Genomic DNA, 15,395 nt, shown 5'->3' on the forward strand with positions numbered 1-15,395 from the left:
ATTTTGAGGCAAGTGAGGCATAGAAAATCCTTGTGAGTCAGTGATTTCAATCAATGTTGAGTGAAAACGACAAAGTGATTGTTCCTCTTTCCGCCTCTTTTGTGTCGGAGGTTAAAAGATAAGAGTTTGGAAGAATCGGTAGATTAATAAGGCGACTGTTTATAAGCTCACCTAACCAGTTATGAGAGGTATTTTCACAGTATTAAACTGATTCTATCTATGGAAATAGTCTCTATGACAGGGATACCACCTGTTTCTTAAATGTGCTGTAATATTTCCAGGGAGCGTTTTTGTTTATCAGATTAAACCCTTTAATCTATTGTTTATGTAGCAGTACAGAAACTTTGACAGGGTGCTTCCCGACTCTCATTTTTCCCAGGATCACAGCTGCCACATGTGATATCTTTTCTGCCAAAGCTCGTTTTTTTCCTCCCCCCCAAATAACAGCCATGAGGGTAAAACGCATTTGGTTAACGGTTAAATCAGCTCATACTGTTTGAGGTCCAAACAAATGTCTGCAGTGGTCAAAACAAACAGTAGCCTCTGGGCAATCACACAATCACGGCAGCAAGGTGGCTCAACGTCCTGGCGCCTTTGTTTTAAAGTTTACACTCTGGAACGTAAAGCTCTTATTCGATTAGATCATAGTTTTATTTCTCTCTCTCCCTCTGTGTGTGTGTGTGTGTGTGTGTGTGTGTGTGTGTGTGTGTGTGTGTGTGTGTGTGTGTGTGTGTGTGTGTGTGTGTTCGATCGAGAAAAAATCTGAAATAACTGTTGCTAATGACCTTAAATCTACCGACGCGTCTGCTGACAACAGTGAAAAAAAGACGCTCTGGTGAATTTTTTTAAACTTAGGTGATGAAACCCGACCTTTACTTTAATGTAATCTGTTTTATTTTTATGCACGCTTTTTCCGTTCCGTCTCTGTTTTCGTTTGGAAAAACTTAACTCATCCATATTTTTAACTGCATTGAAATTTTGATAATAATAATAATCATTTTAAAACATCAACAAGAAACTGGAATACATATTTGAAGAGAAGTAATATTTATTTGTAAACGATAGAAGTTTAAATTTGACAAGAAAATGTGCAAAATAGACCAAAGATACCAGCTTGGTAATGGAAGCGATTATTAAATCAGACAGTGGAAGAACTGTTTTGCCAGCATCGGTGTAGCTGACAACAAAATCCTACGTCTGTTCTTTTGGAGAAGCGCAGATTTGCATCTGTTTCTTTATGGCTCTGCCAATCCTGTTATTGAAGTGTGACTGCTAATATTTTGGGCTTAAGACACAGACAATTTTATTATTATTGTTATTATTATTATTATCGCGCTTACATGTCATGTATTTTAAAGTCCACAGCTTATCTCTGGTTTTGTGAGCATGTAACATTCTGCAGCAGGCTGGTCTCGTTAGTGTTGCTCGTCTTCGCACTGCAAAAAGTCGCCCGTTAAACGTTTTTTTCCCTTATAAAATAAATAAAAAAACACCATCTGTCGTTGTTAAATATAGGTTCAATGCACGTTTAACAAGCTAAATGAGAGTCAGAGTCGATCTTGATCCGAAAAATGTCCTCAAGGTGGATGGCAGAAGGAGGAAAAGTCGAAAATGCCGGATGTCTAAAAACGACTTCCTAGGAATGAGCAAATGATTGCTCTGAAGTCAGATTAGATTGACTCCATGGTGCCGCGTCAGTTCATTTCAGCCCGTGCTGCGTCTCCTTGTGTCTCCTCAAATCCACCTTTCTCTGGAAACCTTTGCCGCAGAGGTCGCAGCCGAAAGGTTTGTATCCGGTGTGTTTCCTGCTGTGCGTAATGAGGTTGGAGCTCTGGCTGAACGCCTTCCCGCACACCTGGCATTTGTGTGGCTTTTCACCTGAAAGAGAAAAAAAATAAAAATACATTTGATTTAGGGTTTAAAAATATATATATAATAAAAATAAACGAGAGGTATACATTTTGCTGCTTAAAAATTGGATTTTGCGCACAGATCTTTTACCTCGGTTACAGAACAATCAAAACAACAAATGTAGTTTCGTCCCTTTCTTCGCTCACCTGTGTGGATGAAGGTGTGTTTCTTCATGTCCGACTTCTGATGGAACCTTTTGCCGCAGTACTGGCATGGGTACGGCCGCGTGTCGGAGTGGATAAGCAGGTGAGTCGACAGAGTTGACGACCGCTTGAAACTTTTACCGCATATTTTGCAGTCGAAACTTCTTTCCTGAAACGTGAGCAGAGGCCTGTTTTAGTCAAATTTTCGAGTCAGCGCATCCACGCTTGACAGGAAGGCGGGTTGAAAGTAAGATGTGAATCCAAAAAAAGAAAAGGGTGCAAACTGCATCTTGTGGTTTGAGGTGTGAAGATACCTGAGAGTGCACGGCCTTGTGTTGTTCCAGGCTCACTGCGTGTCCGAAAGTTTTGCCGCAGATTTCGCACGCAAATGGCCGGGTGCCGCTGTGTGATCTGCGGACGTGCACTTCTAAACCGTGGGGAGTGGAAAACACCTGAGAACAACAATGAATTGACGATAAGAACTTTTTAAAATTTGCAATAAACCATCAAAGAAAAAAAAAACAACCAAATTCGATTCTGTGTAACTGGAGAGTCAATTGTTTGTGTTTTGTTCCACCTATAGAGAGGTCAGAGGTCAGCCAAAAGACAGCAGCTGCAGTGAGTCTTTGCTTGGGGCCAAGTTGAGCGGAAATCAAATTATCCCAAGTTTTTAAATTATTGGTGTTTTCTTACAAACATGCATGCATTTTATAGAAGACACTATATTAGACTGGACTATATGAAATCACACCTCTCTTCGTTGCTCTCTGTCCTCACCTTACTGCACTTGACGCACTTGTAAGCCCCATTGAGGATGAGGCTAGAGCACAGCAGATCAGACTGCGCGTTCACGTCGTGGGTTTTTCCGTGCATGCCTGCCTCAGGAAACAGCAGAGCAGCAGCGTGCCTCCTGTAGTTACCATAGGTCTCCTCTCCCAGAGCTCGGTCTGCATACAGGGCAGGATGGGTGCTTCTGTCTCCGTAGAAGCCCATCGCAGCCGGGCCTCTTTCTACCTCCATTCCCGTATGGAGGCTTGGCTGCACCAGCGGCCTCAGCTCCGGCCTGGGATAGCTGCTGCTCCAGGCGTACGGCCGGAATGGAACGGTGAAGGGCTGAGTCTCGTCCACCAGGGGAGAAAGAGATTTCTCCGAATCAGCTGGAGAGGGGAACAGATAAAAATTTAATGAAAGCAGTGAAGTGACCGAAGAGGAGCACTTCCAGGGATCTACGGGGCCTCAGAGGAATCATTGAGGGGAAAACTTATTTCAGATTCCCCAAGTGATGATTTGTGGTTGAGTCCGATTAAAATGAAATTAGATTAGATGATATCTGCTCTGATTTATTATAAAAACTGAAAACGTATTTGTGTGAAGAATAACTTCAATTTAAAACAATCTCAGAAAATGATTAAAACAGCAAAATATGTAAACTATCACAAAGGCCTGTTTTGCTTATTTAGTTTGCCGAAACGAACATTGTATTGTATGTTTTCTAAACCATGGTGGAAAAAATACAAATCAAAGTCTGCATTGGATCTGTGCGTCCTGGACGCTTTACAGTTTCCGCTCTGGGTCTTTCATGTGTACATGAAATGTAATCTATTGCAGGATCATCAGTATGTGTGTATGTATGTGTGTGTCTTTGTCTACCTGGCGAGGCGGAGGGAGATGGAGGCCTCCAGAAGTCCTCATAGTCCGGGGAGCGAGGGCACAGGCTGTCGGCACAGCTCAGCGGAGACTTGGGGGAGAAATCTGCTGCGTCGCCCAGGTGGGAGTCCGGAGACAGGTTGTACCTGTCCACCGACATATCCGTGTCTTCTTCTGGGAGTTTATCTCCCTCTGAGAAGCACAAAACAAATGACAGTCAGCATCGTAATGACCGGTGACTCAATTAAAGCCATTCTTATGTTGTTTTTAAAGGGCTGATAAATGACGTGGATGGTCGCCAGTTCGGTAATTTGTCAAAACAAAACTGGATTTTTGGTGGACAAAATTAGTCAGAGATAACGTCAATTTTTCTTGTGGTAATAGTGTTAATATATGATATGGTATAACAATAAAAATAATGTTGTAATATGTAATAAAACTGTGAATAACCCGAGATATTTAAATACATGCATTTAACCAAAAGAACAGTTTCAGAATTGAATACAAAACACTACAATGACTCTTAACTGTAAAGTGCTTTTCTTTTAAAGCATTATTCATCTTACAAATTATTGGCAAGTGTTGCGATCAAAAATGTATTTTACTTTTGAAAAATACCCCTCATCCCGTCAGATTATATCAATATCAAATACAGCATTGAAAGTGTCATCTGGCAAAGAGGGGAATATTGAAGAAAAGCCTCCTTTTGCATACCCGAGCATATGTGCGCTAGTATCGTGTCCAGCTTGTTGTAGTCATCCTCAAAACTTCGGGGTTGGTGATAACTGTGCGCCTTCTTACTCTTCACCAAGAAGGAGCGGGGCATCTCTGAAGCGGAACAGAACAAATCAGTGACAATAATCCAGCTGTAGAGAGCAGTCCTCCTGCGCCCGAGGCCGCTCGCTCCAAGATTTGACATCTACTGGTGTGGTGATGTTGCTCCCAAGTGCTTTAAGAGGTTTCAACCTGACAAGGGAGCATGCGCGGACTGTCGGTCACGCCTGCCAGGTGTCGTCGGACAGGTGTCGAGGCTGCTCGCCACAGCTCAGTGCGCTGTAAAAAATATCCGCCTGCAGAGTTTTAGTCAGAGCAGGCTGTAGGAAAACTGTCTGCAGCGGGGGCGACGTCGTCTTGCATCTTTAGAGCAAACGGACTCATTTCAGAACCCGACAGTGGTTTCCTTTCTTACAAGAAACGCAGGTGGAATGAAGAAGAGAAAAGTTTATTTATTGTTTAAAAGTACAACTTGGGACGATAAGTCTATGAGACACTTTTTGCAGTGTTTAACTTTTCCACAGCTTGGGGCTGCCGAAGTTCTCGCAGACTGCAGCTCGTGTCTCCCATGGAGCCCGTGGCAGTCGGGAGAGGTGATACAGGCTTTATCGGCGCCTTTCTCAATCTTTAAAGGGGGCAGGGGGAGAGGAAACGGGGAGACACACCCCAGGGTGCCTTGCTGGGGAGCTTGAAGTAGCACGTCGTGGTAAAATAAAGGGGTGGGAGAAACTTTGAACCGGCGGGGTAGTCTTATTATTCTTATAGGCTGCAATTAAAATTTGACCAAACGCTTCGGGTTTGCCAAGAGTGTCTCCGGTTGAGTTCAGCCAATAAAACGCTAGAGGAAAAATAATTCATTGAGAATAAATCCTCACATAAAAACGCACCGCAGTGTCTCTCTGATCAAAACTCACTGCCGGCTCCACACAGGACAAAGTGTTGTCCCGGTCTGGTGGTCACTTGAGCCCATAAACTGTTATTATGTGACAGACACTCTCCGTCCTAACGCCTGCGGTGACCGTTTCACATTACCCCGAGAGGAAGAAGCAAATAACGGAGACAGTTTGTTTTCTGTTCGCACAGGTCGAAGATTAGAGCGTCATTACGCGCTGATCAATAAGACGGAGTCGTGCGTCCTGGTGCCTTTCATCCACTGCAGGTGTAATAAAACAGTTTTGAGACGGCATTGAAGTGAAAGTGTGATCAAAAACCTGCATTCGTTTGCAGTAAATACAGGTGGCTATCAGGCCATGTTTGCGCTTTAAAGTTTTATTGTTCGTGGCTTGAGACGGTTGAATTGCCACGGAGCCGAAATTCACACATGCGCATTTTGGATGACTTTTCATTTCATTGCGTTTCTTTACTTATTATTTTAATATATCACCAGGTAACCGTTAGTAAATCCGCTCCGGTCAAATCCTCCACGCCTGTAAAGGTGTGAAGTTTCCTCCAAATCAGACAACTGGACGCCCAAAAAGGTTTCAGACCGTTTACACGGCTTTGGCACCAACATGTCAGTGAATGCATTTATAATGTCGGCTACATGCAAACCGTTATCAGTAAATAAAGGACAGGAAATTAAAGGACCACATGTCCCAGCTCGATTAGACGCATCACGGCATCCGGATACAGTTTTTTGGAGAAGATATGAAGCTCGAACCGATAAAAGCAGCTGCAGCAGGGCCTGCTGCCCGATAGGCAGACGGTTTCTTAACTGTAGCATCATACCATCAAAATTAAATACACGCACATAATAATAATAATAATAATATTAATGATATTAATAATATAAATACATTTAGGGATTTGATGCCGCTTTTACGCAGGTTGTTAGAACTTCGCGGTTTGAAACTAGATTTGATTTGATATGCGGTTGTTTATAACCGCACAATTAATTAACTGCGTCATTATTTCTGCAGTATTCAAATATTTTCTTCTCTCCGTTGAAATTCACTTTTAAAACGCCTCTACATGTGAACTCACCAAATGATTCACGCCTCCCACACTGCGCCACTGTATCGCGCTCTCCTTATAGTAAACATTTCAGGACGCACGTTTAAATCTGTTCGAATATTTGCAAAGGTCAATCAAAGAAAAAGAAATCAACAAAATACATAAAATCAGCTGTATTCACACACCCGTGTCTGCGCAGGAGTACTGCTGTTTAGGTTGTGCTAAACTCGGGTATTATTAAAAAATAAAGCCGAATTTTGAGATTAAAATTGAAATGATTAAAATAGAATTGATGTGGCTGTAACATCTGGCACCCGCTATAGAAATAAGCGACCTTCCACTGCGCCACGTTAAAAAAAAAAAAAAAAAAAAAATCGCCAACCTTACTAGTCAACGCAAGTTCTAAAAATCTGAGCTTACATCACTAACAGACTGGCCTCACTGTCCAACACAAACTCATCATCAGCATTTTGTGGGGGAAAAAGCCAAAAAACCAAACACAAACCTGGTAAATGTTTCAGTGCCCGAAGAGAGATGCTCTTTTTAAAATGTGGTTTTCTGCATGAAATGATTAGTAGTTGAGGCTCAACTTTGAAAACCGCGAGAAAAATCACTTCCTGAAACAGTCAATCTAAGCTAAGAATCTTCAGAGGAAGGCAGCGCTGAGACTAAACATCCCACATGTGCTGTTCAGCCTGCACGAGGAGACTCTGGTTAGAGGTTTGCAGCCACCATTACAAGACAGACCAGGCCAGGAGTTTATCAAACAATTTTATTGTGAATTCATCCCTTTCGCTCACTCGCTCACTCTCTCACACACACACACGCACATACATATATATATATATATATATATAAAACAATCTCATTTAGTTTGCAGAGTGTGCTTGACTGCATCCATCATAGTGTGTCCATACTGCACTGCAGACTCAAAAAAAGTGCCATTAGGTGTTCCTCTTCTATTCCATCAGCAAAGAGACATTAACATCATCATCACCTGCTCAAAGTCAGAATCTTTGCTGGTTCCTGGAGACTGCGGCTGCCTCGATTCATACAGAAGTTAGTGTTCAGACATTCAGAGAAATTCACTTTTACACATCCAGGTCATGAAATGGAGTGGCTTGTAGATCCAGAACATAGGCCTCGCTTTGGTAACACTTTGCCGGTCCCGATTAGTTTCCATGTTGTGTTGTTGAGTGTTGCTTTATCTCGGCTTCATCTCCTGACCAAAGTTCTCTCAGACTGTCATCAATTCCGTGCAAATTAGTGACACTCAGAACATATGAGAGGCATCATTCAGCTTTGAGTCATCGGTAGATGCATTATGCACTGAAGTGATTCGCCTTTTACCTCATCGTGAAAGTGAGATCGTGATGCTTTCAGAGAACTTTGTAAAACAGCAACAGTAGCTAAGAAATAAACCTGTCCCCATCTGCACTTATTAACATGCTGACTGCTTTAAGAACGGAGAGTTCAAAAGCATCTAAAGAGGGGTGACTAGTTATTCTACCAGGAATTCACCTCCCTCGTCTCAAAAGCAGGATTTGTTATTTGTGTTAAACTACATTATATGTCCCTTTACTCTCAAATGTACAGCATATTCTAAACACCAGATATGCATTTTCAAGTTCAAAAGGAAGTGGGGGGAAACAAACAACATGATACACATTTACATATCTACTTGTACGCAATGTCACTTTGACCTTGAAAGGCATGTGGCACGTGCTAAGGCCAAAGAAAGTCATCAAGTCGTCGCTGGCTGATACAAGCGAGTTTGATACCAGGCTCTGATGAAGCTCTTCAAGACATTAGAAATATAGATATTTATACATGCGCACGCACAGCACTCATACAAATCTGCCTCTGCATGATGGAGACTTAGTAGTAACGGCATCAATGCATTTCTGATGTTCATTTATAAAAAGCTTTAAAATATAAAAACATGAAGTGTGTAATATAGAGTAAAACGTTTTTATTGCACAGTCTCTTTTTCTGTGTTGTACCTAGAAGAAGCGGTCAGGAGTGATAGACTGAGATCTCCCTTCTCCTCCTCTTTGTCAGGTCTCTGTGGCCCAGTAGAGTCTGAGACGCTCCACGTGATTTGAGCCTCTACTGAGGTTCAGGCTGAGCTTCTGGCTTTACTCACAAAACCCCCCCAAAACAACAACAAGAAAAAAACTGCAAAAGGAAGGTAAAGAAAACTAAATCCACGTGTGATTCTCAGGATATCAAATGATGATGATGCATTTCATTCTTCAAGTTCAGGAGTCTCCTCTGAAATGGTTTGCTGGATGACCCTCTCTTCCACAGTTAGTGCTGACAGCCTCCGTCTCCACTTCAGCAGCCGGCGGGCGCCGCTCACACGGAGGTGGTCTTGTGGCTGCTGCTCTGAGGAACAGAGATCCGCAGGGCCTCTCCGTCCTCCTCCTCCTCATCGCTGTCGGTGTCCTCGAGTTTGGGGTGTAGTTTGATACGGCTCCTCTGCTGGGGGACCTGCAGGGGGGAGACCTTGACCCCATCGTCGTCCGAAGACTGGTAAGACTCATCATCCGCCCTGTAGTGGTTGACAATATGGATCCCATCAAAAGTGGGCTGATTGGCCAAGCGCCCCCTCTGTCCTTTTAAGCAGCGAATCTGTGAAAGCAAACAGTGAGAGTCAGGAGCCACACAATCTCCCACAGATCAGACTTCTGTGCCTGAAGGCAGCTGCATGAACACCAAACCTCTTGAAAAAATTACAGCTAACATATTACGCTTTTCTTTATTTTCTGTCATAAATACACTGTTACAGTGGTGGATGCACACATTAAATATAGCCAAAGTTTCAAAAAATGAGGTCAGCAAACATGCAAGTTATCCCAGTAAGCCAAAAGCTCCAGACTCTACACACCTGGTTTGTGACCAGGGGGCTCTACAGGATGTCAGAGACGGTGGATATCCTGACATTGTCACATGTGTGAGCACGCTCAGAAGAAAACTGGCTTAAAGGAATCTCAAACTGCTTGTTACAGATGCTATATGACCCGAGGTGCTGTGCTAAGGCCTGGATCACCTCCCTGAGATCCTCTGCTCCAATATCGTCGTGGACCAGCTCTATTTTTGCTTCACTGTCTTGTGTCTCTGAAGCAGGTTTAAGTGTGAATGATTAAAATGGGTATAGTTGTATAGACAGCTCACTAATTTATTTATTTTTTTCGGTTGCTGTTATTGTACTCAGAAGGAAAGAGGGAGGAAGAAAGTCTTGGTCAAACCTTCTTTTAGCCAGGTGCAGGAAATATAGAGAGCGGATATCTAGTTCAGCACTTCCTGTCCTGTCCGCTGTTCATTGTTTACTAATAAAGAGAAATTTAAGACAGTTTTCGGATTGAATTTCAACAAATGTGTTTCCTGTGGCCAGTTTTACTTAATAGTAGTGCGACTTATCAGAAAGTTTACAGAATCATTTTTCCCTTTGATTCTACAGAGTGATATGTTTTAATGCAGCTGAATTCACAACATAATTATATCCACATTTTTTCTGTTAGTGTCAAAGTAGCGCTGCTACAGAAAAAAAAAAAAAAAGCAGCCAAGCTGTGACGCTAATGTTTAAAATGAATAACGACAGAGAAATATGACTCTTGCACGGCTTCCTGGACAACCTGTGACTGCTAGCAACTCAGTGAGATAACAAAAACTTGACACACGTGATATGAACAAACTGTCAGTGGGAGCTGGTGACATTTTACCAGAAACACTGAAACAAATAAGATGAGATGTCCTCTACAAATTCAACATGCAGGCACCAGTTCAACCAAAAATAAAAACAAAAGGGAACAATGCAATAAAATCAGAGCCATACTACACACCAAGAGTATACAACTGGTGAGTGTCCTGTTTGTATAATTAGTAGACATGAAATAAATATTTTTACAGCACTCACACGGAGGAAGACAAGTTGTCCCTTTTAAATTTGTAGTAAAAGCTTTTATTCACACGTCTCAATATAAAATTATATAGAGATTTAGAAATGTCACCGTCCAATTCACAAAGCCTATATGCTGTCTTTGCTTCAATCTTTGATGAGTTTATTGAATGTGTGCACGAATGTGCTTTATAATCTCAACACTTAAAGTCAATGTGTAGTATGGATTTGGGACAAAGAGTCATATAATTATGTTCCATTTAAGACTGCATGGTAGCAGGAAGCACCTTAAACCACGTTAACAGTTTAAGGTGCTTCCAGAGCTTCAAGGCAAAGGAAAAGTGTCTGAGACTGGAGGATTTGTTTTCTCTCGGAAAACAAAATACCTGGTAAGGAACTTTTTGCATTGACTGTATATAAAAGATGGCTATAGCCAATCTGGCGTTCATCCATTAATTTTTTAGACTTGCATTGCTGCACTTTTTTTTAAAAGTCAGAAATATATTTAGATGATAGAGAGCAATGCTATAAGCTAATGCTATCCAGGTTAGTTAGAAATAGGGCTGCCACAATTAGTCGACTAGTCACGATTACGTCGACTATTAAAATCGTCGACGACTAATTTAATAGTCGAAGCGTCGTTTGAAGTTTTGTTAGATCCCAAAAGCGCAGGAATAAGTAGCAGGATTTAAGAGTGTAATAACGGACTGAAACAGAAGATGGCAGCACTGCATGTACAAGGATGCCAGCTGCCGTTAAACCCCAAAGGAGAAGAAGAAGAAGCTGTGTCCCAGAATTCATAGCGCGGCCCTGCTCAGTTTCCAACAATGCTGGCAGCTAGTTAGTTTTAATATTACTCTTATTATTCTTTCTGGGTCAGAAAATAAACGTTTAACATATTTTCAGGCGAGAATGTAGCTGTGTAAACCTCAAATATCGGCTCAGTTTATCAGGACACCACATATTTGCAAAAACACTCCGACGTTTTCGGAGACGTCTGTTACCCACCAGCTCGATAGCTAGCCGGGGGCAAGGCTCACTAGAGCCCGTGAGAACACCGGACTCCCGGCAAATCGTTTTCAAACCCACCGCCATCTTTCACTACTCAGGTTAAACGTGATATATAAATCACTTAGATAACTTAAAAAAATTTTTTAGTATTTTATTTGTTCCTGAGTAAATCGGTTTGGCTGAGATAAAGTTATAGTTTTTACACAGCTGAATAAACGTCAAGCAGACAGCTGATTATCAGAAGTGTGAGATGCTCGAGAATATACTCCGGTGTCCTGTTATATTTTAGATAGCAAGGAGCAGACGGCTGAGTTTATTAAACTTCACCGAAACAATCTGCAAATGTCATTAAAATTTAATAAACTATCATCTTGTCGTTATTTTTAGTTAGCACAGACCTTAAAACACTTAAAGCTGTAAGCTAATGATAGTTATAAGAGCAGATGCATGCTGGTGCAATAAGCTGTACGCTTTACGTCCAATGGATGCATGATCTGATTAGTCGACTAATCGCAAAAATAATCGTTTTATTGTTTTTAATGAAGTGCTGTCCGAGGATCAAAGATCACAGCATCCAGTTCTTGGCCTTTTCTGCACACAGAGATTTCTCTAGACTCTCTGACATTACGTACTTTAGATGATGAGATAGTTAAAGCAATCAAAAGCATACGCTATTTTGAAACTGTTGCTGAATTTGTAGACTCAGTTTATAAACCTTGCCACTCTAAGATGCTCTTTTTATACTAATTCACGTTACTGACCTTAATTAACCTAATTAGTTCCAAGATATTCTTTTGTTTCTCCTGTCCCAACTTTTCTCTTACATCCAATTCAAAATCAGCTAATAATTTTCATGTCTCAGTTGAGATTTGCAAATCACTGCATTCTGTTTTTATTCACACTTTGCAGAGTCCCAACTATTTTGGAATTGGGTTTGTATTTTCTCCGATTATCTTTCAGCTAGAAGTTCAAAAAGGGCCTACATATGCACTAATTTTAAATTTTATTTTGAACAGTGTATTTTCAGTTAACGTCCCCACCTCCAGTTTACAGCCGTGCACGGCCGCTTTCTTTAGCTTTACCTTGAAGCACTTGGGATGGTCTCCTACACCATGAATTAACCAGACTCAAAGAGGGGTTGGGTAAAGATCAACACATGGTCAGGCTTGAAAAGCTGGGGGTGTTACACAGAACATCTGAAAACACTCACCTGGGTTGGCCTGCCATGCAACAGACAGTCATGTAGAAAGAGATGCATTCAGAGGCCAGTTTAGAGCACAGTACATAAAAACGATAACAACAACCCAAAACCCGAACAACCCTACATTTACCTGGGTCTCTCTAAACTTGGCACACTGCCTTCCTGTTGCTGTCATGTGAAAGGAAACGGTGATCTAATCAACATCTGAGATGCTGCACATAAAATTTCAAGCTGTATGATGTTAACTGAAACTGTGCAAGAGGTGCATGACGGGACTTAAACCAGTTTCAGTTTTGCTCATTGTGCATGCTTAAAATAATAAGAATCATTGTCGGGCAATCTAAAACTCAAAGACAACTGGCAGGGAAGGGAAACGACTGAGACAGCACTCTTTAAAACACCTTTTCTCAAACACATGACATAGGTCAACAAGCTTGACAGGACCAATAATAATGAATAAAGGTGACTAAGACTGTGGGGAATGTGTCACTTCTGACGTCATATGTGACATTTTACTCATTCTTAGATATCAATCATTTGAATGTGCATCCATCTTTGCATCGTGCCTCAATGTTCTGCCATATAAACCTCTGTAAGTCATGTTTGTGAATACATCTCTAAGAGGTTCGCAACTTCAGCACCACACAGGAAGTCTCTGGGTGTAGTTAACACTTCAACTAATCTGTTCAAGTCAAAGTAAAACCATATCTGAGGGATTGTTGTGAAATTTCGATCAAAGCATTTACACCAACAACGAAAAACTGGTAGTGTGACTGAGGTGAACATGTAGCTTGTTTTTAGGAGTCTCACCTCATGTTGTAGCTCTGCTATCTGGTCTTTGAGGTCGCGGATGTACTGGCTCGAATCTGTGTGGTTCAGCTGGCCTTGGACCTTTCCTTCTTCTTTCTGTTGAGACAAAATACACAACTTTCAAACATGTTCCACAGCTTTTGGAAAAAAAAGGATTGTGTTAATCATCTACAGGGTCAAAATATTTTAGATTTCTGGCATATTATACATACACTTAAATAAAAAAGGGTCTGTGGAAATTATACTTATGTCTTCTTGTTTATGGTTGAAAACTCCTGCACAGGCAGGAGAAATAACGGCAGCTTTGAGAGCTCCGCTGCAAAAAAAAGCGGCATCGCGCGGTACCCTGCATGTATGGCGGGCGAACAAGGTGACAGATGTCTGGTGAAACACAAAACAGTGTCATTTGTGCTTGATTTCCTCCTGGGGCCCTGGGGATGAGGCTGGTTGTTGCCTCTAACAGTTAAACAGCCCATGCGATGTTTACCTTCCTAAGTGAAGACATCTGCAGGCACTGGAGACAAACACATATTCTATTTCAAACCTCAATCACACCCCTGAACCTGCCAGTTCCACACTGAGATAAGTTCAAAACACAGGCAGCAGCACTGAGGCAAAAAAAGGGAAGACGCGCGCTCGGTAAGGGGTGGGGTGTCGAGGTAAAGCGGTGACACCGAGTCTTCACCACCTGAACAACACCCCAAAATACAGATAGGGTTTTAGATTCCTGTGGTGAGGTGGGGTTCAATATGGCGGGTCCCAATAGGCCTTTTTTTTTTTTCACATGGAGAGGTCTAAACAAGAGAGATTATTCCAAGAACCTGTTGTTTTTGAGGTTTTGCTGCTCCAAAACACTGCAACGACAAGGACAGGCAGTTAATAGAGACTTCCTGGTGTTCAGCTGTGTGAATCGCCAGGTGTCAGGCTGTGGCCAGGGACAGCAAACGTCTCACAGAAACATCTTACCATTGTATCTTCAAGTCCCAGTGTGTTGTGGTTTTGTTTAGTTCAAATAGTGCAGTGTAGGGGCTTTCTGCGTTCTAAAAAGTACACTACTAAATTTGTTCAGTCTCCTGGCAGATCTGAACTGAGCATCAGATAATCTGAGATCATCCTTTAATCATCCGCCCATTTCATCACATCCTGGGCAAGTGGGCAAAAATCACAGCTCATAAAAAAAGTGCACATGAAATGCCGATTGCATGCGACGTTTCAGTCGGCTTTACGCGCATCTCCAACATTGTGGTAATGACGTAAAGGTTATTTTGAATCTGCAAAGACGTCTATGAAAGATGTGTGAAAATTAAGTGCTAAAATATTTTTTGTTCCTCTATCAAGTTTAAGAGAATTTAGCCTTCTGCTGAAATAAGACAAAACTGTGACTAGGATAAATATATGGCCACTGCAATGATAGTCATCATACAGATTTGTTTCCAGCATTAGCGTGACACGTATGCAGTACACATCTGAGAAGTCAGGGTTTTTTTTGGTTTTTTTTTTAAACACACTAAAACTTTTAGTATAAATCTCTGAGTATGTCATAGAAACCTCAAAATAAACCATGCATGTCACCTTTGGCAGAGTTGCTGCTTCAAGATGAAAAACCACTTCCTTTAAAGCCCAAAGACAACAGACGCCATGGTTGCGATAGTGAAAGAGTCCTACACACAAACCCTTCTAGACATCTTGGTTTCACTGAAATGTGTTTTCAGTGAAACACTGTATATTATCATTATTGTTCATCTCTTCGTTAAATCTCTGCAGCATTTTCTGACTTGATACTCAAGCATTTGATCTTCAAAGTAATGTCCTACATCGATATTTGCTACAGCTCTAAGTACTAAGAGTCGCAACATTAATCTGATTCCAGTCTGACCTCTTGTACGAAAACCGAGGTGCAAACTGTCACCAACATGTGTCACCATCTCTGACGACAAAGCTATGAAACTTCTGCTCTTTTTTTACCTTTTCTTCTAAATCAAACCAAAATTTTACCCACAGGGTATATAGAGACGGTAACCAAACCACAGACCAAGAAGCCCAA

General features: G+C 41.6%; 2 protein-coding genes across 8 annotated transcripts in view; both read right to left on the minus strand.

Annotated features, from left to right (window-relative positions):
• Nucleotides 1–1,030: 1,030 nt before the first annotated feature.
• Nucleotides 1,031–7,145, minus strand: gfi1ab (growth factor independent 1A transcription repressor b). Of its 2 annotated transcripts, XM_004552896.6 has the most exons (7): nucleotides 6,934–7,145; nucleotides 4,416–4,529; nucleotides 3,705–3,893; nucleotides 2,832–3,211; nucleotides 2,369–2,506; nucleotides 2,058–2,223; nucleotides 1,031–1,878 (listed from the first exon to the last, which is right to left on the minus strand). In XM_004552896.6, exons 2-7 carry the CDS (start codon nucleotides 4,525–4,527, stop codon nucleotides 1,700–1,702), a joined length of 1,164 nt encoding a protein of 387 aa, XP_004552953.3. In that variant the 5' UTR covers nucleotides 4,528–4,529; nucleotides 6,934–7,145; the 3' UTR covers nucleotides 1,031–1,699. The 2 variants fall into 2 exon arrangements, with proteins under 2 accessions (XP_004552953.3, XP_014269743.2); XM_014414257.3 differs by lacking the exon at nucleotides 6,934–7,145 and having other exon boundaries at nucleotides 4,416–5,729.
• Nucleotides 7,146–7,183: 38 nt separating this feature from the next.
• evi5b (ecotropic viral integration site 5b) overlaps nucleotides 7,184–15,395 on the minus strand; it is a 45,201-nt gene continuing 36,989 nt past the window's right edge. For all 6 annotated transcript variants that reach the window (XM_076879829.1, XM_012919546.3, XM_076879830.1 and 3 more), the window contains 2 exons: nucleotides 13,352–13,447; nucleotides 7,184–9,062 (listed from right to left, as the gene is read on the minus strand). In XM_076879829.1, the coding sequence (XP_076735944.1) occupies nucleotides 8,787–9,062; nucleotides 13,352–13,447 (372 nt within the window). In that variant the 3' untranslated portion in view covers nucleotides 7,184–8,786. The remainder of the gene's footprint in view (nucleotides 9,063–13,351; nucleotides 13,448–15,395) is intronic.

The sequence above is a fragment of the Maylandia zebra genome, linkage group LG23 (genome assembly GCF_041146795.1).
Source record: "Maylandia zebra isolate NMK-2024a linkage group LG23, Mzebra_GT3a, whole genome shotgun sequence".
In the NCBI taxonomy this organism is placed as follows: domain Eukaryota; kingdom Metazoa; phylum Chordata; class Actinopteri; order Cichliformes; family Cichlidae; genus Maylandia; species Maylandia zebra.